This window comes from Antrostomus carolinensis, unplaced genomic scaffold (assembly GCF_000700745.2).
Source record: "Antrostomus carolinensis isolate BGI_N321 unplaced genomic scaffold, ASM70074v2 scaffold38004, whole genome shotgun sequence".
Lineage (NCBI taxonomy): Eukaryota > Metazoa > Chordata > Aves > Caprimulgiformes > Caprimulgidae > Antrostomus > Antrostomus carolinensis.
In genome coordinates, this window is record NW_010313502.1 from 1 (window position 1) to 10,383 (window position 10,383).

General features: G+C 37.4%; 1 protein-coding gene across 1 annotated transcript; it reads left to right on the forward strand.

Moving 5' to 3' along the window:
* Nucleotides 1-1,639: 1,639 nt before the first annotated feature.
* On the forward strand, nucleotides 1,640-10,219 carry LOC104524478 (probable ATP-dependent RNA helicase DHX35; the record flags this gene model as incomplete). The annotated part of the gene is made up of 9 exons (XM_010167376.1): nucleotides 1,640-1,773; nucleotides 2,137-2,229; nucleotides 2,782-2,859; nucleotides 5,082-5,186; nucleotides 6,456-6,517; nucleotides 7,133-7,202; nucleotides 7,569-7,628; nucleotides 9,664-9,776; nucleotides 10,123-10,219. Coding segments are annotated over 9 exons (812 nt in total), but the record flags the coding sequence as incomplete, so codon positions are not given.
* Nucleotides 10,220-10,383: the final 164 nt, after the last annotated feature.

Below are 10,383 nucleotides of genomic sequence, written 5' to 3' on the forward strand. Positions count from 1 at the left end.
GGGCTGTGGGCTCCCCGGCAGCACGAAAGGAGACGTGGACTTGGTGAAGCAGGTCCACGGAGTGAAGAACCACGAAGATGACAGAGAGATGGGAGCATGCGATGGGCAAGGGGAGGCTGAGGGAGCTGGGACTCTGCAGCCTGGAGAAGAGGAGTCTCAGGAGAATGTTTTGATCCATATAAAACCCTGATGGAGGGGTGTGAAGAAGATGGAGCCAGTCTCTTCATGGTAGCGCCTGCTGCTGCTACAACAGCCAGTGGGCACAAGCTGAAATATGAGAAAATCAGCTTCAACACAAGAAAACCCTTTTCTGCTGCAGGAGTGATGAGGTTCTGGAGCAGGCAGTCAGGCAGGTTCTGGGATCTCCAACCCAGCTGAACAAGGACCTGAGCAGCCCACTGCAAGTGACCCTGTGGTGAGCAGGGTGCTGGGCTAGCAGGTCTCCACAGGTCACTCCCAGCCTCCTCCAGGATTGTTCCTTCAGACTTTGGGCAACTCTATATCTTCCCGTTCTCTTATCCCAAAGGGGAGCTTGGTGGGTCTGAGTTTGCCAGTTTTTTAAAAAACTGGTCACTGTCTTGTGGTATGCTGGGGTTTGCAAAGCTATCCCAGAGTCAAGATTAGTTTAGCAAACAGCTTAATCATTTGAATATTATAGTAATATGTGTGTATGTACAATGTGTATGTATAGAGTAATATATTGACAGCTGTGTATAAAAAAAAAAGTATAGAAAATACTGTAAAAGGAAATTAGTCAGTAATGAGAAGCAATATCTGTTAATTTTGTTGATATGTCACAATCCAGATATTCAAGTCTCTGGTTCTTAACTTCCCCATCTGACCTGGGAAGTGAATAGTTACTGCAATCATTGCTGATCACTCTTAAAATTGTATCAGTTTGCTATAGAACTTTGTTGGCTGCTTTGAATAGGAACTAACTGTTTTTTAAACAGTGGGAAAAATGGGAAAAGTTCAAAGAAGGATATCCTACAAAACAGGGGAATCCTTCTCTTTGCTCTCAGACTTTCCCAGTTGAATCTGCAGCAGGAGATAATACATTCCATTACTGAGATGAGGTTTTGTTTCTAGTTCACTTGCACGATTCAGTGTTTTCAGTAGTTTTACAGTAACCTGCAGCAATTCAGTTCCTGAGGTAAATTCGGATCTGGAGAGAGTGGCATATCTCATGAGTGGGCAGGTTGAATGTTTTACCTTTGATGTTAGTCAAGGGAAGTTCTGTTACATGTCTGACTGGCTGGCTTAAAATCCATGGACATGCTTCTGAGAAGGATATTGAAGATATATCTGAACTACTGCACAGAAGAAGAAGAAAGTTCCCAAGATCTCACTGTATATTTTTCCTATGTGCTTTTTTCCTCCTTTACGTTCTTTTAAAAATTTGAATACTTACTCACATTAGATTTTTTTTTAAGTGGCAGGAGACACATATTTAATTAGAAAGAATTTTTACATCTTTACCGTTAGTTCATATTTTGATTATTTTAATTGAAAAGTTCATCTTTTGATATATGCTGCTACCCGTGATCCCTCATTGTAAGGAACATATTTATTTGGGTTGTATTGTGATGTGCAAGGCAGAAGTGTACGCTTCCAGTTAAAATAAATTCATGTCATCTAGGCACGGAAGGTCCTGGTGTCAGTGTCTCAGAGGAGAGACAGAGTCCTGCTGAGAGCAGTGGCATAACTGTCATCTACAATCCTTATGCTTCCCTTTCTATTGAACAACAAAGACAAAAGCTGCCTGTTTTTAAGGTACAGAAGTTCTTTTTGGTATATTAAGTCTGTTGCATGATGTCTGACTTGTCTTTTTTTCAAAGAGCAGTATGGAATCACTTTACAACATAAAACAATTTTATGACCTCGCTTTCTTTATTTGTTGGAATGAATTGTCCTATTTGACAATGTTACTGACAGTTTACAGGCTTTGTAGGTTTGTATTCATTACTATATGTTGTGCATGTCACATAGATTTTAAACAACTGTTTCACTTTTGGTAGTAAACTCCATGTAAAATGAATTTACTGTGTCTGTTAGATATGTAAATATTATCATTTTAATTATTCTTATTTTTGCACACACCTGTGTTTGATACTGAAATGTAAACTTTTCTTTCAGCTAAGAAATCACATACTTTACTTAGTGGAGAACTACCAAACGCTGGTGATCGTTGGGGAAACAGGTTGCGGGAAATCAACACAGATTCCACAAGTAAGTGTCTGTTCAACTTTATAAAACCAGGTATTCCTGCAGGGGATTTTACATGAAATGTTAAACCAGCAAACCAGAACTGCAGTGTGAGAATGGGATTCACCTGTGCTCCTGTGTGTGACCAAAAGGAGAGAAATACAAGGCTTTTATATTGGGCAGCAGGAGCTGGTATATTTGTAATATAAAACCTTCTTCCACTAGAGGAAAGGACTATACACAACAAATAAGTCTGTGCTGGACAAATAGTAGTCACTGTGCTATAATAGGGGTTTATTACTCTATCAGAATTATGTTTAAAATTTTATTGAGAATATGGTTTTAAGAAAGAAAAAAGACACGCTTTTCTTATGAGCTTTCCTCTTGGAAATTTTCAAATATTGTATTTTTTTGTGGTTTTGTGTAACTAATTTGCCCAAGGTCACACATCAGTGTCAGAACCAGAGAACCAGGAAGAAGCACATAGTGTGGAGAAATAACACCTCACTGTAATCACAGCGTTTATTTCTTAATTAATTAAGCAATTAATTCCTTATCCTCAATGTTTGTTTGCAGTACCTGGCAGAAGCTGGCTGGACAGCAGAAGGAAGGGTTGTTGGGGTGACGCAGCCTCGCCGGGTTGCTGCTGTTACAGTAAGTTTCTCCGTGTCCGAATTTTCCTGGTTTATTGTCATTATAACCTCCAGTTTATTAACAGCTTTTGCTGAATAGCAGAAATCACCACTGCATGAGCTCCTGAATGAACAGACGTTTCTGCTTATCTTCCTCACAGGATTGCTGGTGCTGTACACTGAATTCAACCTGATTAGTAGGTCTTGCCAAAGATTCCAAGTCCAGAATTGCAGATGTAGAAGCTTTGAAATAAAATTGCTTGGTATCAGCAGAACTGTGTACAGAAGTTAGGGCTGCACAGGGCTGAGCTATGATTGACTCTGGACTAAAACTGTGCTTGTGTGACCATTAACTTCTTTCACAAAGTAGTGATGTAAAACTGTGTATGGTAACGTAGCCAGGAGGTTGTGTACCTCTTTCTAGCAATTCATACCTAGTTTTCTTGAATCTTTTTTCTGTGGTTTTTGTTGTTGTTTTCTTGGAGGGTTTTTTTGTGTTTCTCCTTGTAAGCGTTTTGGGGAAAAGAAAGAATTTTATTGTCACAAATCTTTTAATACACACAGTATGTCTAGGAGAGCATAACATCAGCTAGATGTACTATGACAGGTAGAAGATGGGGTGCTGAGGGCAACAACTCTGGTAATAGTCTGCACAAAAGGCATCCAGTGCTCCTTGTCTTCATGACTGCTGCCGAGCACTGGCTTGGTGGGCTGAAGTTTCTGCTGCAGAATTCTCTTTGTACAGAAAACTGAGATGCCATTTTGCAACCCTCCTTTTGCCAGTTCTTCATAATGTATTAAACTGTACCTGCAATAAGTCAGCTTATGCCTTTGGTAGAAGTGTAGTAGACTGAAGAGCTGTACAGCTTGCTGTTTCATCTCCTCCAGTATTCTTTGACCACATCCAACATGGTTAAGGAAACAGTTTCTAGCAGTGATCTACATCTTGTGCTTTGGGCAGTCTGCCTGCAGAGTCCTCCCTTTTCTCCTTCATAGGACAGTGCACAGTTCTGCAGGAGATGTTGTGTATACTGCAATGATTTCTCATCACAAACTTACTTCTCTTTTTCCTTTGATGTCTTAACACGTTATTTTAAAGCCTAAAATAAAAAGATTACTCAATTAGGGCTTAGTATGTAGATATAGGATTTTTCTTCAAGAATGTTGTTGCAAACTGCCTGAACTGTCTGGTTGTTCCGGGGAGATGAGAAATATAGTTGGTGATTTATTGCTTTGTCTTGAACTGAAAGTGATCTTTTATTTTAATTAGTATACTTACCTTCTTTCCCATCCAGAGTAAGAGGGTTGTCAGAAGTAAAGACAGGTAGTTGCAGAGGCATAAGGCATGGTTTAGAAATTCCGTAACTTCTGCTTGCATTACCCAGGCTGACAATTATCCTGAACACTTGGGCTGAGAGTGGTGGAGTGGTAAGATTTCAAGTGAAATAATGAATTCCCAGCCTGTCAGTCTGGTTTAGAATGTCACTCAAATGACTGCAAGTAGCTTGCTCTTGGAATTCTACTAGGGCTAATGTATGTATTGTGGAGTTTTTTTGTGTCTTTAGCTATTAAATGTCTTTGTAGCTTGTTGACAGCATGACCTGATAATACCTAATATTCTGTAGAATAAGCCTGAATAACTCAAGATTTTTAGCTAAAGGAGCTATTGGCTTAAAACTGGCCCAGGGTAGTACTGTTCCAAAAACAGTAAACTACTTTTAATTGTTCTGCCAGTTCTCTGTTTTCTGAATAGAAGATTCTATATTATGAAAAGTACAGTAGAATTTTCATTTAAAAAGTCTGTGTAAGTTCAGCATGAGATCAGCTTAACTGATAACTTTTTTCCGCGTGTCATATATCTGTACTTTTTTCCTTTTTTGCATGCCAGCTGTGTTCTTAAATTGCACTCCTGGCAAATGGTCCTTCTCCAGCATTGTGACTGGTTGAGTGTCTGCTTTTGTAGGTCTGTCAGAGTACTTATCACAGAAAGGTACCTCTGTAGCTTTCCTGAGTAGAAACAGATTAATTAAGCTACACTGAAATATTTTAAAAGTTTTCACCACTTGTATGTCCAGTATGCACTGTTATGTTGAACAGAATTTTGTGTTTGAATGAGAACAAATAATTCTTTGGAAACATTAGATCTGTTCCTGTTTTGATGCAAATTCTCTTTGGACAAAATAATGATACAATGAAGAAATGTGCTGAGAGCTGTCTCTTGTTTATAAGAATCTCTTTTCTCAGGTTGCAGGCCGAGTTGCTGATGAAAGAGGTGCAGTACTGGGACATGAAGTTGGATATTGTATTCGGTTTGATGACTGCACGGATCCACAGGCTACCAGAATTAAGGTGAAACACTAACAATATGTGGTTACTCTGAAAGGATTGGCTGAAACTCTTCAAGTACTTTTGCGAAATTAATGAGACCCTTGTGATGCCCAGTGAAGAGAATAGATAGCATTCCAGTTTTCCAGGTGGGGACCCCAGAAGTGTGCTTGAAATGGCTGTGACTATCCAAACCTTAATAAAACAAGTATGTGTTTTATTCTGCTAGTCTGGCAGCCACCGTTTAAAAACTAAAGGAGATTTTCAAAGCAGGTATGGCCAGATGTTGGTACAGTGCTCGTGTGACCTGATATGTCACTCAAAGTTATAGTGAAAGGCTGCAGTGAATCACAGCTCAAGTATCCTTGCCACCCTAAAAATAGGTTTTGATTAAAAGCACTGATAAAACAAGATGAGTAGGCTAACAGAGTAATTTGCTGTGGATTAAATAGCAAGCTGTGCAGCTGTTCTTTAGTGCTGTAAGCAATATTAATGTTGCTTGTGTTGGTACAGACGAGTTTGCTTTAGTTATGCTGGAATAGCAATGATGATGAATGAGACAATTTACTTTCTGTTTTTTTTTCTGAGGCTAGTAGCCCTTTTAAAGTGAAAGAAATTGAGATGTTTGTTCATTAAATGCAGCTGAAATATTTCTTTTTTTTTTTTTATTTTGAGTATGATGATTAATCCTTTGGAATTGGAAGTTTTGAGGTTTTTACCTTGCATACCAGTTCTTGCCTATTTCAAGGCCACAGCTGGAGTCCCAGGTCAAACTACTGTTTGATGACCATATAACGCTGGTGGGTTTCCACTGGCTAGTAGGAAGAAAGTATTAAATTAAAATGTTGCATTTTGTTGAATTTCTGGTCAGAGTTGTGTGACAGATATTAAGTAACCTACTTTGAGAGGGTCAAGACTGACACACAGGATGTTATTGGTGGGACAGATTTAGCCATTTACAGACAAGAGTGAAGAAACTTCTATTGCCATGTTCCAGTGCTGCCAATCTGTTATTTTTTTCAATATAAAAATAACTGTTTTTTCTTTTATTTTTCTTTAAAAAAAAAAAAATACTGATTAAAAAGCAATCATTCTGCTTATCTCTGGTTAGCACTCAGAAATACACATTCAGCTGTCACAGCTGAAAATTGATCAATTTAATAGATCATTAGAAAATTAAAGGCAAGGAAGAATTCAGACAAAAGCCTAGAAAATAATAATTAAAAATCACATGGGTAATCAAGACCAGCCGATAGGGTTTTTTTTAACATTTTTCTTTGCATTTACTTTTAGTTTCTAACTGATGGGATGCTGGTGAGAGAGATGATGGCTGATCCTTTATTAACAAGATACAGGTAAGGACATGGAATGAATGTTTGCTGAAGTGTCATTTGTTAAACTGCATTTTTTTTTAGACCAAGGTGTGGTTATTATGAATGAAATACCAAAATATGTGAAAATTATTTTAAGAATTTGACTTCTTTATGTTGTAAAGACTGTTAGAAAGTCAGTTGATCATTGCAACACCAAACACGGCAGGATTTGCTGATGTGGTTCTGGAACAAAAGTTAAATGGGCCTCATGGCATCTGGATTGTTTCATTTACTAGTTTTAAATTCACTTTTTCTTTCTCATGCTAATCAAATAAAAAATCAGCAACAAACACAGGCTATTCTAGTATCCAGAAAACCTATGCAGTACAGTAAAGATACACCTTTTTTCTTCTGCCTCTTTCCAAAAGCTAGCCTGAATAAAGAACAGTATGTATGGATCACATGGTGTTATCAAAGTTTTTCTCCCTATTTCATCACTGCACTTTTTTTTTAACTTCCACAGTTTTCTAAGTGGTTGTAAACACTAATACTCCAGCATTAGATTTCAAATAATGATTTTGCTAGAAGACAAGAAGACACCAATTCTAGTGTCAATCAAACCATTTCTGAAATGTTATCATTCTGCTTTATTCACAGTGTCCTCATGCTGGATGAAGCCCATGAAAGGACTCTCTATACAGATATTGCCATTGGCTTATTAAAAAAGGTTATTTTTTTAATGTTCTCTGTAACCATTTTCATTTTTATCCTTTTCATTAAACGTCTAATCCTGATGGCTGATTAGTGAACCCATTTCAACCTACTGAAGATCTGACTTCCACCACTAACTATTACAGACTCAATGCCCTTAAATGAATATGTAAAATTCCAGACACTCATCAGGTTATAGATCTACGGGGTGATATGGGTGCTTCACTTATATATCTTCAGCTGTCCAATACTTCAACTGTCTCACAGTTTTGAAGTATTTTTAAAGAGAAGTTCCTAGTAACCTGTGTGCTCTGAAACTTGGTTTTAGCCTTGTATCTCAGAAAATAGTTTTTACTCTGGATGTTCTTGGTCTCTCTTCTAGGTTCAAAAGAAGCGTGGGGATCTTCGACTGATTGTGGCTTCAGCCACCTTGGATGCAGAGGTATAGCTCAAAGATTTGGTTTGAAATGAAGTGACCTTAAGTGGCAGCTCCAGTTCTATTTATATACAGCTTATCCTCCGTGCTGCTTGCTTCTTGTAAAGCATTACTGCTGTTTGAGTGGTGAAGAGAGGGAGTAGTACAGGGAAAAAAAATCTGCTGCAGTTAAGTTGCTGTGTTTGGTTTTCACTTTGTATTAGCGAAATTTTTTGGAAGTGAATTTAGGTATGAATCTACTTTTCATGTATTTATGCCTTTTTTCCTCTTATTGGTGGTGGTGTTTAAAAAGATGTTCTCTTGGCTTAATCTAGTCTCATAAGAGATGTTGATTTAACTCTGTTTTGCTGATTGCAATAATTTGAGACAACCATAGACCAGTAAAAATAAGGAATAAATGAGTAGATTTAATTCAGTGAGATTTTACTAGTGCCTTGATTGACTTGTAGCCTGTGGAAACTTATGTAACTTACTAAAAGAATTGTTAATTTAATTTTGAGTAGGAACAGAAGAAATAATCTCCTAGATCAGAGCAGCATTTAATCCAGACTGGTATTCTGTCTGTAGCAGCAGCTACAATAGGAGATGCTGTTTAGGGAGAGCATATGAGCCTGTCCACCTGCTGTGGGTCTGTTCTCTCTGAGCTGCTTCAGCATCTGCAGTGGTTGTAACCGAGATACTGGACAGTACATTCCTGCTGTTTCATTCTAGTGTATGTTAATGGACCTGCTGTTTGTTAATTTGTCTTTGAGTGTGCTTGGCGAAGCTGTATGTCTCCAGGACATCATGTCAGAGCAATTTTAAGATATTTGCAACCAGCTATATAATGAAGTACTTTATTTAATTTATTGTAAACCTGCTAGTTTCATCAAGGACCTCCTAGTTCTAGTAGTGTGGGATTTGTTTTTAAACCAAACAAACAATAAAAAACCGGTTTTACATTTACTTTATCTGTCACCTTTGATTCTGTAAACCTCAGCTGTGTGTCTTCTCAGCTCCCCAAGCAGAGCCCCAGCCTTTTCAGTGTCTCCTCACAAGGCAGCTACTTCATCTTCTTTATCACCTTCATTGCTTTTCTCTGTACTTCTTCCGAACTCCATTGTGTCCTTCATGAGATGTGATGAGAGCTTGCAATGTAGTACTGAAGCTGTAGGTGTACTGAGATTTCCTTTAGTGGCAAATGTCATCTGCTGTAAATCTCAATAGCATACTGTGCTTTGGTAGTACTTGCACTATTGTATTCTGTACTTTATATTAGTTAACATTACAATACTTTGCCTTTGCAAAATTTTAACTGCCAAAAATCACACATTTAAAATAGTTTACAGTTAATGTAAAAAATAAGATAATAGGAGCAAAATTATTAGTCTGGCTATATAAACATTTGATTAAATGCAGAAAGTTTATGGTATCTACATAATGGTTATAAAAATTGAGATGCATTATTTGGGTTCTTAATGTTGATTCTTTTGTTATTACATAGTTGAAATAGTTCATGGCAATAAATCTAAATTTATGAAGGTGTCTCATAGCACATAAATCAAAACCTTACATAAATCAGCCTAACTCTGCTTTTACAAAGTGAGATTTTGGAGTTCAGCAAGAGCTGTAAAATTTACTTACTCATCCAAAAATGGATGAGAATATGCAAGCCCTCCCCAAAACTCTTGGGACCTATCATTTCTAAGTTCTTCTTAGCTTCGAGTTCACTACTGTTACAGATCCAGTAAAAAGTTTATATATCTGCTTTTTCCCAACTGTATCAGATGATCTAAGTAATTTTATTACCTGTTTTCAATCTTTGCTTCTCAAAGTAATAAACATGCAAGACACTGTATTTATGCTGAATGCCTGAATCTCAGGCAGAATAGAAAGCAACAAAATTAAAATTTTTAAATAGGAACTTTATCAAAATACTGTCAAATTTCTGAAAAATAACCCATCCAAGTAGTAGTAATTTAACTTTGTCATGTCTTTAGGTTTCTCCCAGATTTCTTTTGAAGTATCAAACTGAAAGTTGTTGTTTTTTATTTTAATATAGAAATTCAGGGATTTCTTTAATCAAAATGAGACCGGTGACCCCAGCAAAGATACCAGTGTGATCCTTACTGTTGAGGGGAGAACATTTCCAGTGGACATCTTTTACATCCAGAGGTGTGTTGCTGTTTGATCTTGTCAGTAGTGATTAGGAGAGTGTGCAACTGAGGTATCATTTTGTCTAGGTTAGAGCTCAGAAATTCCCAACGGTAAGGAGGTGTAACACTCAATTTAGGAAACATTTGGGTATTGCTTATAGCACTAGACATGTTTTTAAGCTTACTGTGGTGTAAAGGGAATAAATTAATGGCTGAAGGCTGATTCCCAAGGTTGCATCATGAACTAAATGTGGTATGGCCAACATATAGTGTCCAAAAGCTAGTGCTCTGTTTGTTCCTTATGGATGTGAAGAGTCTGTTAGCTATTTTTCTCCTAATCTCTCTGCTATTTTCTCTCCTCATAGTCCTGTTCCAGACTATATAAAATCAACTGTGGAAACTGCAATGAAAATTCACCAGATGGAGAATGATGGTGATATACTGGCATTTTTAACCGGCCAGGTATAGATATAAGCAGGTTTTTTTGCTTTACAGCACTGTATTTTAATCTCATTAAAGATGACAAATATTTCTGCATTGGTGGGAGCAGAATTAAGCCAGTCCAAAAGACTTTTAAAAACAAAAGTAATTATGGTCTGAATCACAGAATGTTGGGGATTGGAAGG